At 47.0% G+C, this 27,237-nt stretch overlaps 1 protein-coding gene across 1 annotated transcript in view; it reads right to left on the reverse strand.

Annotated features, from left to right (window-relative positions):
• The window catches only part of GABBR1 (gamma-aminobutyric acid type B receptor subunit 1), a 130,150-nt gene that overhangs the window by 60,317 nt on the left and 42,596 nt on the right, over nucleotides 1–27,237 (reverse strand). The window contains exons 4-5 of the mRNA XM_075323158.1: nucleotides 3,422–3,582; nucleotides 1,839–1,973 (exon numbers count right to left, since the gene is read on the reverse strand). Of these exons, the coding sequence (XP_075179273.1) occupies nucleotides 1,839–1,973; nucleotides 3,422–3,582 (296 nt within the window). The remainder of the gene's footprint in view (nucleotides 1–1,838; nucleotides 1,974–3,421; nucleotides 3,583–27,237) is intronic.

Consider the following 27,237-nt stretch of genomic DNA (forward strand, 5'->3'; position numbering starts at 1 on the left):
GAGATCAATTATAGGAGGTTAGGTACACTCACGGGAGTTGTTAGAGTAGAGAAAGATTACGGTTATGATGAAGGAATAAATGAAAGAACAAAGAGGCATCATAAAGGGATAAAAGCAATAATAGCACATGGTTGAAGAAAACAGATAAAATGGTGAAAGGAAGTCAGTGAGTAATTGAAGGAATAGGAGATAAAAAAAGAGACAGGAAAGAAAGATAGAGGAGGAAAGAAAGAAAGAAAGAGAGAAATTAAAGAAAAAAACAGAGATAGAAAGAAGGCAAGAAAGAACCAAAGAAAAAAAAAGAAAGAAAAAAGCAAAATAAAGAAAGCAAGAAAGAAGGAAAAAGAAAGAAAGCAAGAACAAAAGAAAGAGAGAGAATAATTAAAACAAAAATAGTGGAGAAAGGCAGAAATTAAGAAATATAGAAAAAGAAAGAATCATGGAAAGAGAAGAAAGAGAAAGAAAAAAGAGAAAGAAAAAAAAAGAAAGAAAGAAAAATATAGAAAGCAACAACAAAAGAAAGAGAGTAATTAAAACAAAAGAGAAGGGAAGAAATAAAGAATTATAGAATCACAAGGAATCATGGCGAGAGAAGAAAAAAAAAGAGAAAGAAAGAGTGAAAGAGAACGAAGGAAAGAAAGAAGGGAAGAAAGAAGGAAAGAAAGAGAAAAAAAGAGAAAGAAAGAAGGAAAGAAAGAAGGAAAGAAAGAAAGAAAGAAAGAAAGAAAGAAAGAAAAAGAAAGCAAGAACAAAAGAAAGAGAGTAATTAAAACATAAAAAGAGGAGAAAGGCAGAAATAAAGAAATGTAGAAACACAAAGAATCATGGAGACAAAAGAAAAAAAAAGAGAAAGAAAGAGCAAAAGAAAGAGCGAAAGAAAGAAAGAAAAGAAAAAAGAGAAGATATTCAGAAGTTGAGAAATATAGAAACAGAAAGAAACATGGAGAGTGAAGAAAAAGAAAGAAAAATGAAAGCAAGAATGAGCAAGTGAGAGAAGAGAAAGAAAAGAGATAACAAAAATAAGCAAAGAGAAGACAAAAGAAATGATAAAGAAAGACAGACTGATTTTAATGAAAGAGTGAGACAAAGAATAGTTAAACCAATGGAAAAGGAAAAAAAACTAATAAAGCTCCAACAAAGGCAAAAACCAGATGATGAGATGAGAAGAATACAATGGAAAGTAAGATGAATAGTAGGAAGGTGCAGAGGGATAAATGGGGTTGTCTAGGAGGCAGCGGAAGATAATGAAAGAAGAGCAGCGGCTGACAGGGGCTAATTAGGGGCAGAAGAACAAGAACTACAGAAGAAGAAGGATGAAGAAAAGAAGAAAAATCTGAGATCAGCAGGCTGGCAAAAGGAAGAATGCAGAGAAACGAAAAATTCAAGATAAGGAGATGAGAGGAACCAAAGAGAAGAAGAAGACGAGGACCAGTGGTCAGTCCCTGAGGATGGGAAGAAGAGCAGGAGAAGATGAGGACCAGTGGTCAGTCCCTGAGGATGGGAAGAAGAGCAGGAGAAGACGAGGACCAGTGGTTAGTCCCTGAGGATGGGAAGAAGAGCAGGAGAAGACGAGGACCAGTGGTCAGTCCCTGAGGATGGGAAGAAGAGCAGGAGAAGACGAGGACCAGTGGTCAGTCCCTGAGGATGGGAAGAAGAGCAGGAGAAGATGAGGACCAGTGGTCAGTCTCTGAGGATGGAGAGAATAGCAGGAGAAGAAGAGCGATGGAGGAAATGTGTGGTAGAAGAACCCTACAGACTTGGTGGTTGAACGGTGAAGAAAGAAGTGAGACGTAAGGGAAAATAAAGAAGGTGGCAGACGTTGGAGAGACGCTCCTCACCACAATGAGATGCCACATGCGGGCCGCCTCTGCCACCAGAGTGGAGACACTGCTGCACCCCGGCATCAGCATGATCTTTATAGGGTCATTGTACAGTAACTCATACAGGTGGCGCGTTGCCTGGCCGGGGTCACACTGGAGAGGGCAGAGAAATAAGAGAAGACAGAATTACAGGCCTGACTGTCACTACTAAACTGACAGAAAGTGGATGATGAGAGTGCTCTCCCTCCGCAGCCTCTCCCGCTCCTTCTGTCTCTCCCCCCATCTGTCTCTTTCTCTCCCCCCTCTCTGCCCATTCCTCTCTCTCTCACTCTCTCGGTCTATCTCTCTTCTCCGGAATATTTTACCCTTTCCTCCGTTGCCGTGGTAACAGTGAGAGAGCTGAGTGGAATAATGAGAGCGCAGGGGGTAATCCTGTGAGAGAGCCTGGCTGCACCCCCTGCGCTCTCTCCCCCCTCAGAGATAGTCTTAGTAAAGGTCACACAGCCAGTGTCCCGGCCCCCTGTGGCGGTCTCACTCCTGTCAGGGCTGTCTCTCACTTTTCCCCTGCTGTCCACCATCCTGTCACTCTCGCCTCCTCCTCCTCCTTCTCACTTTCTCTTTTGCACTTTTGTTCTTCGTCCCTCTCACTTTTATTTCGGTATCTTTTATTCTTTCTTTGCTTTTTTTTTAGTCACTGACTAATGACTCAGTCTCTCCAATAATTATCTATTATATTCAGGGTTTATTGCTGTCACTCCCAGCCTGTCGGGTGCCCACGTCTGTTCTGTACAGGTGTTACATACAGGTGTACCACAAGAGACAGGTAAGCATGTATCACCAACACAAAACCTTCCCCCGCCACCACCACAACCGCTTCTGCCACCACCGTCAACAAAACCACCACCAATACCACCATCAACACCACTACCACCAATACCACCACCATCAACACCACCACCACCAATACTACTGCCACAACCACCACCAATATCACCACCACTACAACCACCACCACAATCGCCTATGCCAACAACATTAACAAAACCAGCTCCAATACCACCACCACTATTAATAACACCACCAATACTACTGCCACAACACCACCAATATCACCACCACTACCACAACCAGCTCTACCACCACCGTCAACAAAACCACCACCAATACCATCAACATTAACACCACCAACACCAATACTACTGCCACAACCACCACCAATATCACCACCACCACCGCCTCTGCCACCACCGTCAACAAAACCACCACCAATACCCCCATCAACAACAGCACCACTACCAATACTATTGCCACAACCACCACCAAATCACCACAACTTCCACTACCACCACCACCACCTCTGCCACCACCATCACCACCGCCACACCACCATCACTAATACCACTGCGACCACCATCACTAATACCACCACCACCACCACCAATACTACCACCATCACAATCGATATCACCACCAAAACCACTACAAACAACTCTGCCACCACCATCAACAACACTACCACCATTACTAATACCACTGCCCCCATCACCAATACCACTACCACCCACCACCAATACTACCACCACCCCTTTACCAGCACTCACCTGGCTGTCATGGTGAATAAGTCTAAGTTCATATTCCGGCAATATATCCCTTCTGTTGTTGACGTCCTCCAGGGCCATCTGTGCGGCTGGGTGACAGGCCTGTCCCCCAGGCCATCCCCCACTCATGGGGAAGAGGGCGCCCACGTGCAAGGCTTTCTTACCTGAGACCGCATCACACATCAAGAGAGTCAGCACAGGCAAACAGAGAGACAGAGACATGGCCAGTGGGGGAGACATCATCATTGGGGGAGTGGGGAGAACAGGGGTAACAGGAGGCCGGAGAGATTGGGCATAGGAGGAGACATCGTACACGCAGATACAGGGAAAAGAAGTGCGAGAGGGTTAAAAGGTGCAAGAGTGCAAGTGATGGGGACAAGAGAGCGCAAGCAAAACACACCCAAAAAATATTAAACAGATGGCAAAGACGGCAAAGCACAAAGATCAACAGGAAGCAGAGAGAACAGGTGGAAGCGTGAGACTGACAGGCACACGAGAGCGCAATTAGACTGTCAGGATGGAGCGATGTACAGAATGGAATGCCTGGGATCAGTGAATGGAAAAGAATGGAAAAGAGAAATCCAGAGAGACAGCCAGTGACTAAATTAGACAGGCAGTGTCAGTGTGCAGCGAGACAGCCCACGGATGTGGCAGGAGAGCACCGCAGCATCTGCACGATTCCTGATTTAATTCTGCAGTCTAGAGAACGACAGAGAGATGGAGAGAGGGAGCAGGGGGAGGAGACGCAATGATGTCACCCACGCCGAAGGGAGCGAGGGATTACAAAGAGAATGGGAAATGAGAGAGGGGGGAGAGAGGATGGGGCTGCGATAGGGGCAGAGGGAGAGCAATGGATACAGGAGGTGACAAGCAGATGACAGGTGAGAGCGAAGAAGGGCGCATGACACTGTGCAAGCACAGGTAGCACAACACAGAGACAGATGTAGCAGTGCGAAATGCGTTGACTAACTCTTTTCTGCTACATAGTTTGTGCATCCTTCTTTCTCTCCAAGTTAAGGTAACACAGCACCAATAATTTCATGATGAGTAATGACAAATTCTGCTCTGGTTTATATTTTTAGAGAACAGTCAAAAAGAAGCAACAAAAAGCTCTAAAAATCAACACGAAGCCTCCCGAGAGTCCAAGACTGAGACCCCAGAACCATTAGAAAATCCAAATACATAAAGAATAACCTACAAGTCACTAAACATAAATTACATCCCTCGAATCATTGGCACGTGGACATGAAGTAGAGTAGATCCTCGAATGGATCGAGAAGAACCTTCCACTTCTCACCAAGGACCTGGTTGAGGGTTTATCTTATTTTGGACCCTTGAGCAAAAAGGGAAAGAGGAACAAGAGACAACCTGAAAAGTTTCCACTATACAGAACAGAGCTCCATCTGATCAACAGAAGAAAAGGAGAAAGTCTTTGTGGGTTGTCCACAGATAGCCAAGATCTCAAGAACTCTACTTTCATGAGACTCTAGTATCTGAAAATGATTTTTTTATGTCCACAGTTCACACACAGTATCCCATAACCAATTCTGGAGTCATCACATCTCCAGAAGGAGCGGGATTGTGGAAAGTCAATGTAAGAAATCATGAATTGACTCTGACGACAGATGAATGACCAATCTGGAGAAACCCTCACTCATATAGTGACAGCAGAACTAAGAAGTATTGGAAGACAAGGCAGAAATGGGGAGATAATAGAAACTACGAAACTGATGAGTGCGAAAAAGAAGTGGAAGAGTAAGCAGAAGAAGAAGAGGTAGCGAGAGAAGACTTGAATAAAGAGAAAAGCAAAAAAAGAGAAGAATTGGCAGAAAATATAAAGGAGGTGATGAAGCGAAGGAAAAGAAAGAGGAAGAAAACGAGAGCAAAGAAAAAATGGATCATAATGATGACGAAGAAAAAAAGAGCAGAGTGAAAAAGGAGAAAAAGATGAAAAACGAGAAAAAAGGAGGAATGAAAACAATGAAACAATGAAAACATTATTAAAAAAAAGAGCTAGAGAAAAAGCGAAAGAAGGAGTTAAGAAAAGAGGAGGAAAAAATGATGATGATGATTGATGATGATGATGATGATGATGATGAAAGGTAAGCAGAAGTAGTAAAAATTAAAAGAAGATGGAGGAGAGGCAAAAAGGAGAAAAGATGAAGAAGAAGATGAAGAAGTAGAAGAAGGAAGAAAGAAGAAGAAGATGATGATGATGGTGATGATGAGGAGGAGGATGAGGATGATGAAAGGTATGCAGAAGTAGTAAAATTAAAAGAAGATGGAGGAGAGGCAAAAAGGAGAAAAGAAGAAGATGAAGAAGTAGATGAAGGAAGAAAGAAGAAGAAGAAGATGATGATGATGATGATGATGATGATGATGATGATGATGAAAGGTAAGCAGAAGTAGTAAAATTAAAGGAAGATGGAGGAGAGGCAAAAAGGAGAAAAGATGAAGCAGAAATGAAAAAGAAGAAGGAAGAAAGAAGAAGAAGAAGAAGAAGAAGAAGAAGAAGAAGAAGAAGAAGAAGAAGAAGATGATGAGGATGATGATGATGATGATGATGATGATGATGATGATGAAAGGTAAGCAGAAACAGTCAAATTAAAAGAAGATTGAGGAGAGGCAAAAAGGAGAAAAGATAAAGAAGAAGAGGAAGGAGAACAAGATGAGAAGTTGTGGAAAGAGTTTAGGAAGGAGCTAATACAATAAAAAATAGGAAAAAGATGAAAGAGGCAATGATAGCATAAACATAGACTACTAATGATGACAAAGGTGAAAACAAAGATGGTAGAAGAGATAAAAGAAGAAAGAAAAATTTGAACTGGGAAAACGAAATAGTAAACACAAAGATGGAAGATGAAAATAAGAAGTGAAAGAAGCAGAAGAACAAGAAGAGGAAGACAGAAAAAAGGAAATGGCAAAAAAGAGGAAAATCAAGGAAAGCTGAAGATGAAACAAAAGAAAGTGAAACAATGGGCAGTGTAATGAAAAGAAATAAGAAAGATGGATAAGAACAGAAAGGGCAAAAGAATGAATAAATGGAAGGAAAAGAAAAAGATAAAGGAAAGTAAAAATAGACGAAGGAAGAAAGGCAAAAAAAGGGAGAGATTCATATAGAAAAGAAAGGAGAGGAAGACAAAGACGAAGAAGAAAGGAGAATAAAATAAACAAGGGAAAGATGGAGAAGAATAAAGAAAAAAGATGGAAGGAGGTGAACAATGAAAGAAAGAAAAAAACCAAGATGAAGAAACAGAAGAAAGGGATGAAAAAACCCCAGAGGAGCTAAATAAAAAAGAGAAGAATGGTGTTAGAAATATTCTATCTTTGTAGGGAATGATAGAAGTCCTGATCCTGAAAGTTCAGGAAATCCCTTCTATAAACACGAGCGGCTAATGCCAGATCCTTTCTGTACAAAAGAACAACGTCTCAGGAAGAAAGCCAGATGTCAGTAAATAGTTTACAGGATTCTTGGCAAAATATGGAAAGAAACTGTAAAAATGAGGATTAAGCTCATAAGGCTGCAGAGATGAAGGTGCTGCACCAGGAAGAAACCCTATGTGAAGATGGGGAAGGGTCTGGAGTGCGGGGACCACAAGAAGAGGCAAGAAAAGGAGAAAACCTCAAGAACAAGCCCAGAAGCTACTGCAGATTAAAGAAGTGCCGGGGCCTGGAAGTGTCCGCGCCCCACACATGTGTGCCCCTCCCAATCCTTCTCCTTCATTCAATTTGTATTTAGGTCAAAGGGATTTTTGCAGAATCTTCTACAATCTCTGAACACGGAGAGAAGTGAGGAGTGACTGGGACAAGACTAGAAAGTGATGTAGGAAGGAAAGACGACCAAAGAGGGTCTACAGACAATGGCGGCTCCACTGATCCTGCGGGGGCAAGTGGCTACATAAAGGAAGAAGTCTACTGCCAGACGTCTATCATCTTCCAAAGAAAGTGCCCACAAGAAGAGATGAGGGAGAGAAACTACCAAGACTGCCCGAAAGCCAAGACTCCCACCGCTACATCCCCTACACACTGCGGACACTATAACAATGGGGGATCTAATACCAACGTCTACCTGTCACTATTCTACTACATAGGAGCAGTGTTATAGTAGTTATATTCCTGTACATGGGGGGCAGTATTATAGTGGTTATATTCTTGTACATTGGAGCAGTATTATAGTAGTTATATTCTTGTACATAGGGGCAGTATTATAGTAGTTATATTCTTGTACATAGGAGCAGTGTTATAGTAGTTATATTCTTGTACATAGGGGCAGTATTATAGTAGTTATATTCTTGTACATAGGGGGCAGTATTATAGTAGTTATATTCTTGTACATATAGGCAGTATTATAGTAGTTATATTCTTGTACATAGGGGCAGTATTATAGTAGTTATATTCTTGTACATAGGAGCAGTATTATAGTAGTTATATTCTTGTACATAGGGGGCAGTATTATAGTAGTTATATTCTTGTATATAGGGAGCAGTATTATAGCAGTTATATTCTTGTACATAGGGGCAGTATTATAGTAGTTATATTCTTGTACATAGGGGCAGTATTATAGTGGTTATATTCTTGTACATAGGGAGCAGTATTATAGCAGTTATATTCTTGTACATAGGGTAGTATTATAGTAGTTATATTCTTGTACATAGGGGCAGTAATATAGTAGTTATATTCTTGTACATAGGAACAGTATTATAGTAGTTATATTCTTGTACATAGGGAGCAGTATTATAGTAGTTATATTCTTGTACATAGGGGCAGTATTATAGTAGTTATATTCTTGTATATAGGGGCAGTATTATAGCAGTTATATTCTTGTACATAGGGGCAGTATTATAGTAGTTATATTCTTGTACATAGGGGCAGTATTATAGTAGTTATATTCTTGTACATAGGAGCAGTATTATAGTAGTTATAGTCTTGTACATAGGGGAAGTATTATAGTAGCTATATTCGTGTACACAGAGGCAGTATTATAGTAGTTATATTGTTGTACATAGGGGCAATATTCTAGTAGTTATATTCTTGTATATAGGGGCAGTATTATAGTAGTTATATTCTTGTATATAGGGGCAGTATTATAGTAGTTATATTCTTGTATATAGGGAGCAGTATTATAGCAGTTATATTCTTGTACATAGGGTAGTATTATAGTAGTTATATTCTTGTACATAGGAACAGTATTATAGTAGTTATATTCTTGTACATAGGGGCAGTATTATAGTAGTTATAGTTTTGTACATAGGGGAAGTATTATAGTAGCTATATTCGTGCACACAGAGGCAGTATTATAGTAATTATAATCTTGTAGATAGGGAGCAGTATTATAGTAGTTATATTGTTGTACATAGGAGCAGTATTATAGTAGTTATAGTCTTGTACATAGGGGCAGTACTATAGTAGTTATATTCGTGTACACAGAGGCAGTATTATAGTAATTATAATCTTGTAGATAGGGAGCAGTATTATAGTAGTTATATTGTTGTACATTGGAGCAGTATTATAGTAGTTATAGTCTTGTACATAGGGGCAGTATTATAGTAGTTATATTCGTGTACACAGAGGCAGTATTATAGTAATTATAATCTTGTAGATAGGGAGCAGTATTATAGTAGTTATATTCTTGTACATAGGGGCAATATTATAGTAGTTATATTCTTGTACATAGGGGCAGTATTATAGTAGTTATATTGTTGTACATAGGGGCAGTATTATAGTAGTTGTATTCTTGTACATTATTACCTAGGATTGAAAGGACATGGAATGAGTGCTCCATCATAAGAATAACTAGTATTTAGCAAAAAAATCTATTATTTTAATATCCATTTTAACTGGAATTACCCTTTAAACCATTAGAGGAGCTCTACATTATAGAATAGCTCCGCTCTACTGTCTGCCATTCCCCCTGCGTCACACAGCAGCAGGGGTTAATTACTAATTAATTACTGAGACATATTTGCTGCGGGTTGTTGAGTGCTGCTTTACAGGAGAGAGGTGAAGACCACAGGCAGCCATGTTTGCCATTGGGGGATGTAATAACCGGCCGGGCCGGGGAGCATCGGGCCTGTAAAATGGCTTCTGGTTCTGTAAACTGACAGCTTTTGTAATGTGACTGAGTGACATTGAGTGCTGCGAGCGCTGTACACACAACCTGCAGCCAATAAAACACTATCCACAACGAAAAAGCATTATGTGACCTGAAAATGCATCGGCGTAAAAACGGCCCTCGTGTGAGAACCCGAAACGAGCCCCACGCAGAAGCCGAGCAGCTATGGAAAACCTGCCCATAGGAAACACATCGGCCACATTTACCACGGCGGTGGTGGTGCAGCTTTTGTGAGGTAGTGGGCCTCAATAATCAAAAGTGAAAGAAAAACTGCCTTTGTTGCCCATAGCAACCAATCACAACACAGCTTTCATTTGCTAAACAGCTCTGATAAAATGAAAGCTGCACTGTGATTGGATGCTATGGGCAACAGAGACAGGTGTTCTTTTGATAACAGATTTGCACCAAAATTCTGGGGAATGGGGGCGTTGGGAGTGATATATTAATAATTTGCTCATTACATGTATCGATTTCTGAAGTACAGACAGGTCCATGTTTATACGGGACTTTGGGTGACAGTCCCAGTGGGCACAGTTTCCTATTTGTTCAAACATGGCTGATACAATGGTCTTTTGTAGGCCACTGGCTTAGCTTCTTAGTAGTGCAAATATGGCACACACGGTGGTCTTTTGTAGGCCCTTGGCTGCCATGACAACCCACTGGCACCCTGCGATCATGTTGTGGATGGGGCAGATGTACATCAGAAGGGACACCTTACCCCATTTACAGCCTTTTAAATGCTAACAGTGGCAACTAAGAGGTTAAACCGTTGTGATCGGTCAGGTGCCGGCTGTATGACACAGGTCTAGAGCCTACTTTATATATGCGTGCACACATCCGCAGTACATACAGTTAGGTCCAGAAATATTTGGAGAGGGATTGAATCTTTGTGATTTCAGCTCTGCAGGCCATTAATTTTTATTTTAAATGAAACAACTGAGATGCAGTTGAAGTGGAGACTTTCAGGTTTAACGGGTTGAACAATAATATCTTGTGAACCGTTTAGGAATTGCAGCCATTTTTCTACAAAGCCTCCTCATTTCAGGAGTTCGACAGTCATTGGACAAATTTACTTTCCCATAAGTTCATTTTTAATTCTTCATAGAGAATCTTTTGCAGCAATGACGCCTTGAGTCTTCCGGCCATGGATGTCATCATCGTTGGTTTCCTCCTGTGTGCGGCGTTGCCGCTTTTACTAGAGTTTACTTCATTTGTTGCTTGTTTTTGGGTATTTTTGCCTTACATTTTGTGTATGTGAAATGCGGCTCGATGGGCTGAGATCTGGTGAGGTCTCGGCCATTGCAAAATATTCCAGTTCTTTGGTTTTGCATTATATTTTGGGTCATTGTACATCTGTGCTGTGAAGCGCTATCCAATCATCACTGCATTTGGTGGAATCTGAGCAGAAAGTCTCGCCCTGTACACTACAGAATTCATCCGGCTGCTTCTGTCTTCAGTCACATCATCATAAAATACTAGTGCCCCAGGACCATTGTTAGCCCTGCATGCCCAGAGAGCACACCACCACCGCCATGTGTTACCCCCGACATGCTGTGTTTTGGATGAGGATCAGCTCCAAGCCTTCTCCAGACTTTCTTCTTCCATCATTCTGGTACAGGTTGATCTTAAGGCTGCTTTACACGCAACGATATATTGTCTGGGTCACGGAATTCGTGACGCACATCCGGCCTCGTTAGCGACGTCGTTGCGTGTCACACATATGAGCGACTGCTAACGATCAAAAATACTCACCTAATCGTTAATCATTGACATGTCGTTCATTTCCCAAATATCGTTGCTGGTGACACCCCGGGAACGACAAACAACAGCATTCCTGCGTCTTGCCGTCAATGAGGTGGGCGTGTTGTTAATGCGGCTGGTCTCCGCCCCTCCGCTTCTATTGGCGGGCCGCGGTGCGACGTCGCTGTGACGGTGCACGAACCTCCCCCTTAAAAAAGAGGTTGTTCGCCGCCCACAGCGATGTCGCAGGGAAGGTAAGTGCGTGTGACCGGGTACTAGCGATATTGTGTGCCATGGGCAGCGATTTTCCTGTGACGCACAAATGACGGGGGCGGGTGCTTTCACGAGCAACATCGCTAGCGATGTCGCTGCGTGTAAAGCAGCCTTTAGTCTCATCCGTCCTCTGCTGCTTTTCCAGATCTGGATGGCTTCTTTAGATGCTTTTTCACAAAGTCTAATCTGGCTTTTCTATTTTTGAGGCTCATTAATGGTTTACACCTTGTGGTGACCCCTCTGTATTTGCACCTTGTGGTGACTCCTCTGTATTTGCACCTTGTGGTGACTCCTCTGTATTTGCTCCTTGTGGTGACTCCTCTGTATTTGCTCCTTGTGGTGACTCCTCTGTATTTGCTCCTTGTGGTGACTCCTCTGTATTTGCTCCTTGTGGTGACCCCTCTGTATTTGCACCTTGTGGTGACCCCTCTGTATTTGCACCTTGTGGTGACCCCTCTGTATTTGCACCTTGTGGTGACTCCTCTGTATTTGCACCTTGTGGTGACTCCTCTGTATTTGCTCCTTGTGGTGACTCCTCTGTATTTGCTCCTTGTGGTGACCCCTCTGTATTTGCACCTTGTGGTGACCCCTCTGTATTTGCTCCTTGTGGTGACTCCTCTGTATTTGCTCCTTGTGGTGACTCCTCTATATTTACTCCTTGTGGTGACTCCTCTGTATTTGCTCCTTGTGGTGACCCCTCTGTATTTGCACCTTGTGGTGACCCCTCTGTATTTGCACCTTGTGGTGACTCCTCTGTATTTGCACCTTGTGGTGACTCCTCTGTATTTGCTCCTTGTGGTGACCCCTCTGTATTTTCCCCTTGTGGTGACTCCTGTATTTGCACCTTGTGGTGACCCCTCTGTATTTGCCCCTTGTGGTGACCCCTCTGTATTTGCTCCTTGTGGTGACACCTCTGTATTTGCTCCTTGTAGTGACCCCTCTGTATTTGCACCTTGTGGTGACTCCTGTATTTGCACCTTGTGGTGACCTCTCTGTATTTGCACCTTGTGGTGACTCCTGTATTTGCACCTTGTGGTGACCCCTCTGTATTTGCACCTTGTGGTGACCCCTCTGTATTTGCACCTTGTGGTGACTCCTCTGTATTTGCACCTTGTGGTGACCTCTCTGTATTTGCTCCTTGTGGTGACTCCTCTGTATTTGCACCTTGTGGTGACCTCTCTGTATTTGCACCTTGTGGTGACCTCTCTGTATTTGCACCTTGTAGTGACCCCTCTGTATTTGCTCCTTGTGGTGACCCCTCTGTATTTGCTCCTTGTGGTGACCCCTCTGTATTTGCACCTTGTGGTGACTCCTCTGTATTTGCACCTTGTGGTGACCCCTCTGTATTTGCTCCTTGTGGTGACTCCTCTGTATTTGCTCCTTGTGGTGACTCCTCTGTATTTGCTCCTTGTGGTGACCCCTCTGTATTTGCACCTTGTGGTGACCCCTCTGTATTTGCACCTTGTGGTGACTCCTCTGTATTTGCTCCTTGTGGTGACCCCTCTGTATTTGCTCCTTGTGGTGACTCCTCTGTATTTGCTCCTTGTGGTGACCCCTCTGTATTTGCTCCTTGTGGTGACCCCTCTGTATTTGCACCTTGTGGTGACCCTTCTGTATTTGCACCTTGTGGTGACTCCTCTGTATTTGCACCTTGTGGTGACTCCTCTGTATTTGCACCTTGTGGTGACCCCTCTGGATTTGCCCCTTGTGGTGACCCCTCTGGATTTGCTCCTTGTGGTGACCCCTCTGTATTTGCACCTTGTGGTGACCCCTCTGGATTTGCCCCTTGTGGTGACCCCTCTGTATTTGCTCCTTGTGGTGACCCCTCTAGATTTGCCCCTTGTGGTGACCCCTCTGGATTTGCTCCTTGTGGTGACTCCTCTGTATTTGCTCCTTGTGATGACTCCTCTGTATTTGCTCCTTGTGGTGACCCCTCTGTATTTGCTCCTTGTGGTGACTCCTCTGTATTTGCACCTTGTGGTGACTCTTCTGTATTTCTTCCTTGTGGTGACTCCTCTGTATTTGCACCTTGTGGAGACTCCTCTGTATTTCTTCCTTGTGGTGACTCCTCTGTATTTGCACCTTGTGGTGACTCTTCTGTATTTGCTCCTTGTGGTGACTCCTCTGTATTTGCTCCTTGTGATGACTCCTCTGTATTTGCTCCTTGTGATGACTCCTCTGTATTTGTTCCTTGTGGTGACTCTTCTGTATTTGCACCTTGTGGTGACTCTTCTGTATTTCTTCCTTGTGGTGACTCCTCTGTATTTGCACCTTGTGGAGACTCCTCTGTATTTCTTCCTTGTGGTGACTCCTCTGTATTTGCACCTTGTGGTGACTCTTCTGTATTTGCTCCTTGTGGTGACTCCTCTGTATTTGCTCCTTGTGATGACTCCTCTGTATTTGCTCCTTGTGATGACTCCTCTGTATTTGTTCCTTGTGGTGACTCCTCTGTATTTGCTCCTTGTGGTGACTCCTCTGTATTTGCTCCTTGTGGTGACTCCTCTGTATTTGTTCCTTGTGGTGACTCCTCTGTATTTGCTCCTTGTGGTGACTCCTCTGTATTTGCACCTTGTGGTGACTCCTCTGTATTTGCTCCTTGTGATGACTCCTCTGTATTTGCTCCTTGTGATGACTCCTCTGTATTTGTTCCTTGTGATGACTCCTCTGTATTTGCTCCTTGTGATGACTCCTCTGTATTTGCTCCTTGTGATGACTCCTCTGTATTTGTTCCTTGTGATGACTCCTCTGTATTTGCACCTTGTGGTGACCCTTCTGTATTTGCTCCTTGTGGTGACCCCTCTGTATTTGCTCCTTGTGGTGACCCCTCTGTATTTGCTCCTTGTGGTGATCCCTCTGTATTTGCACCTTGCGGTGACCCCTCTGTATTTGCTCCTTGTGGTGATCCCTCTGTATTTGCACCTTGTGGTGACTCCTCTGTATTTGCACCTTGTGGAGACTCCTCTGTATTTCTTCCTTGTGGTGACTCCTCTGTATTTGCACCTTGTGGTGACCCCTCTGTATTTGCTCCTTGTGGTGACTCCTGTATTTGCACCTTGTGGTGACTCCTCTGTATTTGCACCTTGTGGTGACCCCTCTGTATTTGCACCTTGTGGTGACCTCTCTGTATTTGCTCCTTGTGGTGACCCCTCTGTATTTGTCACGCTCCCCGGGTCCTCGGCTCCCCTCCCCGGGTCCTCAGCTCCGCTCCCCGGCTCACCTGCCACGCTCCCCTCGTCCCAGCCTCCGGTGCCCGTCCTCCATAGGTCCTCTGGTCGCCGATCCCGGCGTCCGACATCTTCCCAGGCCCTGGCCGGCTCTCCTGCGTCCTCCTCGCAGCCTCCTTCCCTGGCTTCTGGCACCCGGGCCGCGCGCATGCGCATTAGGGCACGCGCGCGGTCACTGACCCTTTCTTAAAGGGCCAGCGTCCAGTAACAGGAAATGAGGTTAGTCAGGTTCAGGGTATAAAGGGGGTTCTTGTCCAAGGGGGCGGGGCCTGATCTTCGTGTTCCCTGAGCTAGGAGTCAGGTCTCCTGGTGTTTATGTGCCTGTACTCACCTATCTCTCTTTGTAGAGCCGTACCTGCCTCGCCATCCAGTCTGCCGTATCCCGAACCCCGCACGCTGTCCGTCTGCCATCCGACAGCACCTGCCATCTCGGATCCCTGCGGTGACCCGTCATCTTGCTCCAGAGGTTCCGGACTCCGCCTGATATCATCTCGGCCTCCGAACCTGAGCTACGTCACCAAGACTACCTTCTGTGTCTCCGTGGTCCCAGGGACTCCTCCGCTGTCTTCACTTGCACGGACTATCCTGCTGCCCTTCAGTGCTTCAGCTGCCGGACTCCCTACCTCCATCTTAGAGTTCGGTCCAGTGGATCCACCTCCTGGGTCTGCCCGACCGCCCGGCCGTGACAGTAAGATCAGGCCATGGATCCCGCTGCTGCACTAATGGCCCTGCAAGAGGAACTCCAACGCCAGCGTGAAGTCCAGACCCGCATGCTGCAATTCATGACCTCCGTGGACACCCGCCTGTACACATTACAAGCATCAATGACGCCTGCGGCACCCAGGTCCCCCGCCAGGCAAGCCATGGCTCCCGTACCACTGGCAGCCTCTTCAGATGCTTCCCGACTCCGTTTGGCGTCACCTCCTCGGTATGCTGGAGATCCCAAGACCTGCAGGGGCTTCATAAACCAATGTTCCCTTCACTTCACGCAGCTGCCACATCTGTTCGCCTCCGACCAAGCCAAGGTCGCCTTTATAATGTCCCACCTAGAGGGCGAGGCGCTGGCGTGGATGAACCCCTTGTGGGAGAAGGAGGACCCCATGACCAAGGATCTTCAACAGTTCCTACAGGCCTTCCGCAGTACCTTTGACGAGCCAGGACGCGCCTCTGCCTCTGCTTCATCACTCCTCCGCCTACGTCAAGGGACACTGACGGTGGGTCAATACGCCATCCGTTTCCGCACTTTGGCTTCAGAACTCGGGTGGAATAATGAGGCCCTAACAGCCGCCTTCTGGGAAGGACTCTCGAGTCGCATCAAGGATGAGTTGGCGGGTCGGGACGTGCCCTCCACCCTAGATGCACTGATCGCCCTAGCAACTCGTGTGGACATACGTTTTCAGGAGCGCTCCAAAGAGCTATCTCGGGAGAGACGCCCGGTACGGCATTCTCCTCCTCCGCAGAAGTCCTCCGTTCCTCAGTCATCAACAGCTGGGATGCCCGTCCACGAGCCCATGCAGATCGACCGAGTGCGGCAGTCTGAACGACGTCGAGCAGAGCGGCTCGCCCAGGGCCTCTGCTTTTACTGTGGTGAGGACACCCACCTGCTACGCTCCTGTCCAGAGAGGCCGGGAAACTCCAAAGCCTAGGGTTGGTAGGAGAGGCCACCCTAGGTGCTGGGACCCTCTCTGACCCAGTTACATGGACAGTGCAAGTGACCACGGGAGAGACGCGGTTCACGGCTGATGCCTACCTCGATTCCGGGGCAGCAGGCAATTTCATCCAGCAGGCCACGGTGGACAAGTACCGGGTGCCTGTCATGCCACTCGACAAACCCCTAGTGATTGCCTCGGTGGATGGGAGGCCTCTCTCTGATACCATCTCCTTGATCACCAGGCCTGTCGAACTACGCATCGGTGCTCTTCACACCGAGAACATCGCTCTCTACGTTCTCCCACACATGTCCCACCAGATCCTGTTGGGACTCCCATGGTTGCGGACACATGAACCATCGGTTAGCTGGGGTACTGGCGAAGTCACCCGTTGGGGCTCTTCGTGTCATGAGAGGTGCCTAAAGTCCAAACCACCCCTCCGACGACCTCCGGTTCCTGAGACCCTAACGGGGCTGCCTTCGGCCTATTGGTCCTTTGCCGATGTCTTTGACAAAAAGGAATCCGAGGTACTGCCGCCACATCGTCCATACGATTGTGCCATTGACCTGCTTCCAGGGACAACCCCACCTAGAGGACGGATATATCCTTTATCTCCAGCCGAAACCAGGGCCATGTCAGATTACATCTCAGAGAGCCTAGCAAGAGGGTTCATTCGGAGATCCTCCTCTCCTGCTGGAGCAGGTTTCTTCTTTGTCAAGAAGAAAGAGGGAGACTTACGCCCATGCATAGACTACCGGGGTCTCAATCAAATCACCGTGAAAAACAAATACCCCCTGCCGCTCATTCCCGAATTATTTGACCGGCTTAGAGGAGCTCGTGTGTTCACCAAGCTGGATCTTCGGGGTGCTTACAATCTGGTACGCATCCGCTCTGGTGACGAATGGAAAACCGCGTTTAATACGCGCGATGGACATTATGAGTACTGCGTGATGCCCTTCGGTCTGTGTAACGCTCCTGCCGTCTTCCAAGAACTGGTGAACGACGTGTTTCGGGACCTTCTCTACATCTGTGTGGTTGTTTATCTAGATGACATCCTCGTCTTCTCTCCGGACCTCCAAACCCACAGAGAAAACGTACAGCTGGTCTTACAAAGACTGAGAGAGAATCGCCTGTACGCAAAGTATGAGAAGTGTGTCTTTGAGCAGTCTTCCCTCCCCTTTCTGGGGTACATCATCTCTGATACTGGACTGCAGATGGACCCCAAGAAGGTCTCCGCCATCATCAACTGGCCTCCGCCTTCTGGACTGAAGGCAATCCAACGCTTCCTGGGATTCGCCAACTACTACCGCCAGTTTATCCCGCACTTCTCTGCCTTGACCGCTCCTCTCTCCGCTTTGACCAAAAAGGAGGCTAATCCTAAGGACTGGTCACCTGCGGCAGACGCCGCATTTTGTTCTTTGAAGCGAGCATTCGCCTCCGCCCCTGTACTCCACCGACCGGAGTTAAACCGCCAGTTCACCTTGGAGGTGGATGCCTCCTCCTCAGGAGCCGGAGCAGTGCTCATGCAAAAATCCTCCTCCGGGAAGATGGTGACCTGCGGTTTCTTCTCTAAGAGCTTCTCAGCACCCGAACGTAATTACACCATCGGTGACCGAGAACTACTGGCGGTCAAACTGGCTCTGGAGGAGTGGCGCTACCTCCTGGAAGGAGCAGTGTACCCCGTGATTATCTACACGGACCACAAAAACCTGGAATACCTGCGGTCCGCTCAGCGACTGAACCCACGGCAAGCCAGGTGGTCCTTATTCTTTGCCAGGTTTGACTTCCAGCTCCACTTCCGACCAGCGGACAAGAATGTACGCGCTGATGCCTTGTCTAGGTCTCTCATGCCCATGGAACAGGAGGAAGAGACTATCCAGCCTATCATCTCTCCTAGCAAGATTGTTCCGGTGGCTCCTGTCACTCTGGCCCAGATACCACCGGGGAAGACCTATGTCTCGGAGACCGACAGGCTAACGGTCTTACACTGGGGTCATACCTCAAAAACAGCCGGCCATGCAGGCCAGAAGAGAACATGGGGTGCGATTGTACGCCATTACTGGTGGCCATCTCTTCGCACGGACGTCGCCGCCTTTGTCTCTGCCTGCTCCTCTTGTGCCAGAAACAAGACGCCCAAACACCTCCCACATGGCCGCCTTCTGCCTCTGCCGATACCTTCGATTCCGTGGCAACACATAGCAATGGACTTTATTACGGACTTGCCATTGTCATCCGGGCACACAGTCATATGGGTCGTGGTGGACCGGTTCTCAAAAATGGCCCATTTCGTTCCTATGGCTGGACTGCCCTCTGCTCAGGAACTCGCGGACGCTTTTATACAACACATCTTCCGCTTGCATGGCTTTCCATTACACATCGTATCAGACAGAGGAACTCAGTTCACCTCCCGCTTCTGGAGGGCTCTCTGTAACCATCTGGGAGTGACTCTGGACTTTTCATCTGCATACCATCCTCAGTCTAATGGCCAAGTAGAGAGGGTCAATCAAATCTTGACCTCATTTCTACGTCACTATGTTAACGCCCATCACGACGACTGGTCCGCTCTTCTACCTTGGGCTGAATTCTCCCACAACCACCACATCAGTGAGTCGTCCTCCAGCTCTCCCTTCCATGTTGTTTACGGACTTCAGCCTTCCATCCCATTGCCTGTATCCCCCTCTTCGGATGTCCCTGCTGCAGATACAGTAGCCCGTGACTTTGCCACCATTTGGGACTCTGTCAAGGTGTCTCTAGGACGTGCTTCCCTGCGGATGAAGAGACACGCAGACAAGAAACGCCTGGATCCTCCGTGTTTCTCTCCTGGAGACCTCGTCTGGCTTTCTTCCCAGTACGTCCGCCTGAAGATACCTTCATACAAGCTGGGTCCTCGCTACATTGGGCCGTTTAAAGTCCTCACCAGGATCAATGAGGTCTCCTACAAGCTGCAGCTCCCGGCCACGATGAGGATACCCAACTCGTTCCACGTCTCCCTGCTCAAGCCGGTGGTCCTTGGTCCCTTCTCCGCTGCTGCCAGTCCAGCTCCTCCACCTATTGCCGATGATGACATCTATGCGGTAAGGGATATCGTGGCCATGAAGACCGTACGAGGTCGGCAGTTCTTCCTGGTGGACTGGGCAGGGTATGGTCCTGAGGATAGGTCCTGGGAGCCCAGGGAGAACGTAGGCACTCCTCTTATCCGTGCCTTCATGTCCCGGTTGCGGGGAGGGGGGCGTGGGGGGGGGGGGTACTGTCACGCTCCCCGGGTCCTCGGCTCCCCTCCCCGGGTCCTCAGCTCCGCTCCCCGGCTCACCTGCCACGCTCCCCTCGTCCCAGCCTCCGGTGCCCGTCCTCCATAGGTCCTCTGGTCGCCGATCCCGGCGTCCGACATCTTCCCAGGCCCTGGCCGGCTCTCCTGCGTCCTCCTCGCAGCCTCCTTCCCTGGCTTCTGGCACCCGGGCCGCGCGCATGCGCATTAGGGCACGCGCGCGGTCACTGACCCTTTCTTAAAGGGCCAGCGTCCAGTAACAGGAAATGAGGTTAGTCAGGTTCAGGGTATAAAGGGGGTTCTTGTCCAAGGGGGCGGGGCCTGATCTTCGTGTTCCCTGAGCTAGGAGTCAGGTCTCCTGGTGTTTATGTGCCTGTACTCACCTATCTCTCTTTGTAGAGCCGTACCTGCCTCGCCATCCAGTCTGCCGTATCCCGAACCCCGCACGCTGTCCGTCTGCCATCCGACAGCACCTGCCATCTCGGATCCCTGCGGTGACCCGTCATCTTGCTCCAGAGGTTCCGGACTCCGCCTGATATCATCTCGGCCTCCGAACCTGAGCTACGTCACCAAGACTACCTTCTGTGTCTCCGTGGTCCCAGGGACTCCTCCGCTGTCTTCACTTGCACGGACTATCCTGCTGCCCTTCAGTGCTTCAGCTGCCGGACTCCCTACCTCCATCTTAGAGTTCGGTCCAGTGGATCCACCTCCTGGGTCTGCCCGACCGCCCGGCCGTGACAGTATTTGCACCTTGTGGTGACCTCTCTGTATTTGCTCCTTGTAGTAACCCCTCTGTATTTGCACCTTGTGGTGACCCCTCTGTATTTACTCCTTGTGGTGACTCCTCTGTATTTGCACCTTGTGGTGACCCCTCTGTATTTGCACCTTGTGGTGACTCCTCTGTATTTGCTCCTGGTGGTGACCCTTCTGTATTTGCTCCTTGTAGTGACCCCTCTGTATTTGCACCTTGTGGTGACTCCTCTGTATTTGCACCTTGTGGTGACCCCTCTGTGTTTGCTCCTTGTGGTGACCGCTCTGTATTTGCACCTTGTGGTGACCCGTCTGTATTTGCTCCTTGTGGTGACCCCTCTGTATTTGCACCTTGTGGTGACCCTTCTGTATTTGCTCCTTGTGATGACTCCTCTGTATTTGCACCTTGTGGAGACTCCTCTGTATTTCTTCCTTGTGGTGACTCCTCTGTATTTGCACCTTGTGGTGACTCTTCTGTATTTGCTCCTTGTGGTGACTCCTCTGTATTTGCTCCTTGTGATGACTCCTCTGTATTTGCTCCTTGTGATGACTCCTCTGTATTTGTTCCTTGTGGTGACTCTTCTGTATTTGCACCTTGTGGTGACTCTTCTGTATTTCTTCCTTGTGGTGACTCCTCTGTATTTGCACCTTGTGGAGACTCCTCTGTATTTGCTCCTTGTGATGACTCCTCTGTATTTGTTCCTTGTGGTGACTCTTCTGTATTTGCACCTTGTGGTGACTCTTCTGTATTTCTTCCTTGTGGTGACTCCTCTGTATTTGCACCTTGTGGAGACTCCTCTGTATTTCTTCCTTGTGGTGACTCCTCTGTATTTGCACCTTGTGGTGACTCTTCTGTATTTGCTCCTTGTGGTGACTCCTCTGTATTTGCTCCTTGTGATGACTCCTCTGTATTTGCTCCTTGTGATGACTCCTCTGTATTTGTTCCTTGTGGTGACTCCTCTGTATTTGCTCCTTGTGGTGACCCCTCTGTATTTGCACCTTGTGGTGACCCTTCTGTATTTGCTCCTTGTGGTGACCCCTCTGTATTTGCTCCTTGTGGTGACCCCTCTGTATTTGCTCCTTGTGGTGATCCCTCTGTATTTGCACCTTGCGATGACCCCTCTGTATTTGCTCCTTGTGGTGATCCCTCTGTATTTGCACCTTGTGGTGACTCCTCTGTATTTGCACCTTGTGGAGACTCCTCTGTATTTCTTCCTTGTGGTGACTCCTCTGTATTTGCACCTTGTGGTGACCCCTCTGTATTTGCTCCTTGTGGTGACTCCTGTATTTGCACCTTGTGGTGACTCCTCTGTATTTGCACCTTGTGGTGACCCCTCTGTATTTGCACCTTGTGGTGACCTCTCTGTATTTGCTCCTTGTGGTGACCCCTCTGTATTTGCACCTTGTGGTGACCTCTCTGTATTTGCTCCTTGTAGTAACCCCTCTGTATTTGCACCTTGTGGTGACCCCTCTGTATTTACTCCTTGTGGTGACTCCTCTGTATTTGCACCTTGTGGTGACCCCTCTGTATTTGCACCTTGTGGTGACTCCTCTGTATTTGCTCCTCGTGGTGACCCTTCTGTATTTGCTCCTTGTAGTGACCCCTCTGTATTTGCACCTTGTGGTGACTCCTCTGTATTTGCACCTTGTGGTGACCCCTCTGTGTTTGCTCCTTGTGGTGACCGCTCTGTATTTGCACCTTGTGGTGACCCGTCTGTATTTGCTCCTTGTGGTGACCCCTCTGTATTTGCACCTTGTGGTGACCCTTCTGTATTTGCTCCTTGTGATGACCCTTCTGTATTTGCTCCTTGTGGTGACTCCTCTGTATTTGCTCTTTGTTGTGACCCCTCTAGATTTGCCCCTTGTGGTGACCCCTCTGGATTTGCTCCTTGTGGTGACTCCTCTGTATTTGCTCCTTGCGATGACTCCTCTGTATTTGCTCCTTGTGATGACTCCTCTGTATTTGCTCCTTGTGGTGACTCCTCTGTATTTGCTCCTTGTGGTGACTCCTCTGTATTTGCACCTTGTGATGACTCCTCTGTATTTGTTCCTTGTGGTGACTCTTCTGTATTTGCTCCTTGTGGTGACTCCTCTGTATTTGCTCCTTGTGGTGACCCCTCTGTATTTGCTCCTTGTGGTGATCCCTCTGTATTTGCTCCTTGTGGTGACCCTTCTGTATTTGCACCTTGTGGTGACTCCTCTGTATTTGCTCCTTGTGGTGATCCCTCTGTATTTGCTCCTTGTGGTGACCCCTCTGTATTTGCTCCTTGTGGTGACCCCTCTGTATTTGCTCCTTGTGGTGACCCCTCTGTATTTGCTCCTTGTGGTGACTCCTCTGTATTTGCACCTTGTGGTGACTCCTCTGTATTTGCACCTTGTGGTGACCCCTCTGTATTTGCACCTTGTGGTGACTCTTCTGTATTTGCTCCTTGTGGTGACCCCTCTGTATTTGCTCCTTGTGGTGACTCCTCTGTATTTGCTCCTTGTGGTGACTCCTCTGTATTTGCTCCTTGTGGTGACTCCTCTGTATTTGCTCCTTGTGGTGACTCCTCTGTATTTGCTCCTTGTGGTGACTCCTCTGTATTTGCTCCTTGTGGTGACTCCTCTGTATTTGCTCCTTGTGGTGACTCCTCTGTATTTGCACCTTGTGATGACTCCTCTGTATTTGCACCTTGTGGTGACTCCTCTGTATTTGCTCCTTGTGGTGACTCCTCTGTATTTGCTCCTTGTGGTGACTCCTCTGTATTTGCTCCTTGTGGTGACTCCTCTGTATTTGCTCCTTGTGGTGACTCCTCTGTATTTGCTCCTTGTGGTGACTCCTCTGTATTTGCACCTTGTGGTGACCCCTCTGTATTTGCACCTTGTGGTGACTCTTCTGTATTTGCTCCTTGTGGTGACCCCTCTGTATTTGCTCCTTGTGGTGACTCCTCTGTATTTGCTCCTTGTGGTGACTCCTCTGTATTTGCTCCTTGTGGTGACTCCTCTGTATTTGCACCTTGTGGTGACTCCTCTGTATTTGCTCCTTGTGGTGACTCCTCTGTATTTGCTCCTTGTGGTGACTCCTCTGTATTTGCTCCTTGTGGTGACTCCTCTGTATTTGCACCTTGTGATGACTCCTCTGTATTTGTTCCTTGTGGTGACTCTTCTGTATTTGCTCCTTGTGGTGACTCCTCTGTATTTGCTCCTTGTGGTGACCCCTCTGTATTTTCACCTTGTGGTGACCCTTCTGTATTTGCTCCTTGTGGTGACCCCTCTGTATTTGCTCCTTGTGGTGATCCCTCTGTATTTGCTCCTTGTGGTGATCCCTCTGTATTTGCACCTTGTGGTGACCCCTCTGTATTTGCTCCTTGTGGTGACTCCTCTGTATTTGCACCTTGTGATGACTCCTCTGTATTTGTTCCTTGTGGTGACTCTTCTGTATTTGCTCCTTGTGGTGACTCCTCTGTATTTGCTCCTTGTGGTGACCCCTCTGTATTTTCACCTTGTGGTGACCCTTCTGTATTTGCTCCTTGTGGTGACCCCTCTGTATTTGCTCCTTGTGGTGACCCCTCTGTATTTGCTCCTTGTGGTGATCCCTCTGTATTTGCACCTTGTGGTGACCCCTCTGTATTTGCTCCTTGTGGTGACTCCTGTATTTGCACCTTGTGGTGACTCCTCTGTATTTGCACCTTGTGGTGACCCCTCTGTATTTGCACCTTGTGGTGACCCCTCTGTATTTGCACCTTGTGGTGACCTCTCTGTATTTGCTCCTTGTAGTAACCCCTCTGTATTTGCACCTTGTGGTGACCCCTCTGTATTTACTCCTTGTGGTGACTCCTCTGTATTTGCACCTTGTGGTGACCCCTCTGTATTTGCACCTTGTGGTGACTCCTCTGTATTTGCTCCTCGTGGTGACCCTTCTGTATTTGCTCCTTGTAGTGACCCCTCTGTATTTGCACCTTGTGGTGACCCCTCTGTATTTGCACCTTGTGGTGACTCCTCTGTATTTGCTCCTCGTGGTGACCCTTCTGTATTTGCTCCTTGTAGTGACCCCTCTGTATTTGCACCTTGTGGTGACCCCTCTGTGTTTGCTCCTTGTGGTGACCGCTCTGTATTTGCACCTTGTGGTGACCCGTCTGTATTTGCACCTTGTGGTGACTCCTCTGTATTTGCACCTTGTGGTGACCCCTCTGTATTTGCTCCTTGTGGTGACCCCTCTGTATTTGCACCTTGTGGTGACCCTTCTGTATTTGCTCCTTGTGGTGACCCTTCTGTATTTGCTCCTTGTGGTGACCCCTCTGTATTTGCTCCTTGTGGTGACCCCTCTGTGTTTGCTCCTTGTTGTGACCGCTCTGTATTTGCACCTTGTGGTGACCCATCTGTATTTGCTCCTTGTGGTGACTCCTCTGTATTTGCTTTTTGTGGTGACTCCTCTGTATTTGCTCCTTGTGGTGACTCCTCTGTATTTGCTCCTTGTAGTGACCCCTCTGTATTTGCACCTTGTGGTGACTCCTCTGTATTTGCCCCTTGTGGTGACCCCTCTGTATTTGCTCCTTGTGGTGACCCCTCTGTATTTGCTCCTTGTGGTGACCCCTCTGTATTTGCTCCTTGTGGTGACTCCTCTGTATTTGCTCCTTGTGGTGACCCCTCTGTATTTGCTCCTTGTGGTGACTCCTCTGTATTTGCACCTTGTGGTGACTCCTCTGTATTTGCACCTTGTGGTGACCCCTCTGTATTTGCCCCTTGTGGTGACCCCTCTGTATTTGCACTTTGTGGTGACTCCTCTGTATTTGCACTTTGTGGTGACTCCTCTGTATTTGCTCCTTGTGGTGACCCTTCTGTATTTGCTCCTTGTGGTGACCGCTCTGTTTTTGCTCTCATGAAGTCTCTGTATGATAGACAGATACTGAAACACCTACTTTCTGCAGTGTTTTCACTTGGGTGGATGTTGTGACGGGGTTTTCCTTCCATAAGAAAAGGCTTTTGTGATTAGCCACCACTATTGTCATCCTTGGACATGCAGGTCTCTTTGAGTTGCCAAGATCTCGAGTGTGCTCATTTTTTCCAGAATATACCAAACTCTTGATTTGGCCACCCCTAACATTACTGCTATCTCTTTGGTGGATTTCTTTTTTTAATTTCAGCCCAATGATGTTGTGTTTTTCCTCCATTTGAGAGCTCCTTTGACCGCATGTTATGGGTTTACAACAAGAGCTTTCAAATGCAAATGCTGCACCTGGAATCAGCTCCAGACCTTTTACCTTTTTAATTGATGATTAATTAATGAGGGAATCGCCCATGCAAAGTAAAGAGTTTTTGAGATAATTGTCCAATTATTTTTGGTCTATTTAAAAAGAGGCAGCTACATATTAAAGAGCTAAAATTCCTAAACCCTTCCACCAATTATGATGTGAATAACTCAAATTAAAGCTGAAAATATGCACTTAAAAACACATATTGATTACATAACTGTATATTGAAAATGTTTTGGTAAAATGCCAAAATTTGTGCCACTGTCCAAACATTTCTGGAACTAACTGTATATGGCGGATGTCAAAAATTGAAGTTCAGCTCTGCAGCAAAACTGTAGGAGCTGCGACAGCTGGTGAGGTCATACGAGTCCAGAGGAGGTCCCATGTGAGGAGACAGGCATTACTAAATAATGATTAATACCTGATGGGCTGGTTACAGGTTTTGCCTAAGAACCTAAAGCTCGGACTCATTCCACCTTTTCCAAAACAATTGATCAAAATTTTGGCAAACCCCCCCCCCCAAAAAAAAATTGTCAAAAATTTTATTTGAGAATATTTTCCCCCAGTATTTAGATCTCAAAACAAGAGAGGAGTCAGATCCACCGTTACGTCTATGTACTCTAACTGGGGTAGTCAAGGAGGGGCTCATAATATTCGTAATGCAGTGGTGGTGGGTTCATATCAACCAATGGCCACAATTTTAAGGGGGTGTATTGAGTCTCTGGGGTGCAGGTGGGGGTGCATCAAGTCTCTGGGGTGCAGCACTTATGAGCGAGTACGATCCAGACACCAAACACGAGGTCTCCAAATGTGTTTTTTCGCAGCTCTATGATTCAGAGCTGAAATGAATCTCGGAGTGTGATGAGCAGCTCGATTTCATTGGTTCCCCCGCGCGTCATCTGATACTGCAGCAAAAAGCTTTAAAGTCCTGGACTTACTGCATTATATCCAAGTGTAAGAACAAATGTAATGTCATTAAAGCAGAAGTTCTTAACCCCGTCCTCCCAAGGACCCAACCAGACCGCTTCCCGTACTGCAGGTAAGCTCAGACCAATGCACTTAAAGGGCAAGTCCATAAAAAAAACCACAAATTGTCCCTGCACAGTTCGCACTAGGAGTTCCCTGCACTGCAGGTTGCTCTTTAAAAAAAGACTAGGAAAAAAACCACATTTTTACACAATTCCAAAATGTAGCGAAAGGTAATGACTAATGACTACCCCTCAAGATGGTGCTTAGTCTGGTTGTCATTTTTGCAGTCGCCAAAAAGGAGAGTAACTCAGACTCAAGCGTTAAATTTCCCATTTTTCTACGGCTAAAACAAAGGAACAGTATGGTGCTTAACAGGGACAAATGCAAAGTCCTACATCTAGGTAAAAGAAATGCAAAAAGCATATATAGCATGGGAGGAATAGAACTAAGCTAAAGCACCGGGGAAAAGGTCTTGGGCATAGTAATGGATCCCAGATTCAACATAAGCCAACAATGCGGAGCTGCAGCTAAAAAGGCCAACAACATTTTGGGATGTATCAAGACAAGCATTGAATCTAGATCAAGAGAGGTCATTATTCCCCCATA

This window comes from Anomaloglossus baeobatrachus, chromosome 9, assembly GCF_048569485.1.
Source record: "Anomaloglossus baeobatrachus isolate aAnoBae1 chromosome 9, aAnoBae1.hap1, whole genome shotgun sequence".
Lineage (NCBI taxonomy): Eukaryota > Metazoa > Chordata > Amphibia > Anura > Aromobatidae > Anomaloglossus > Anomaloglossus baeobatrachus.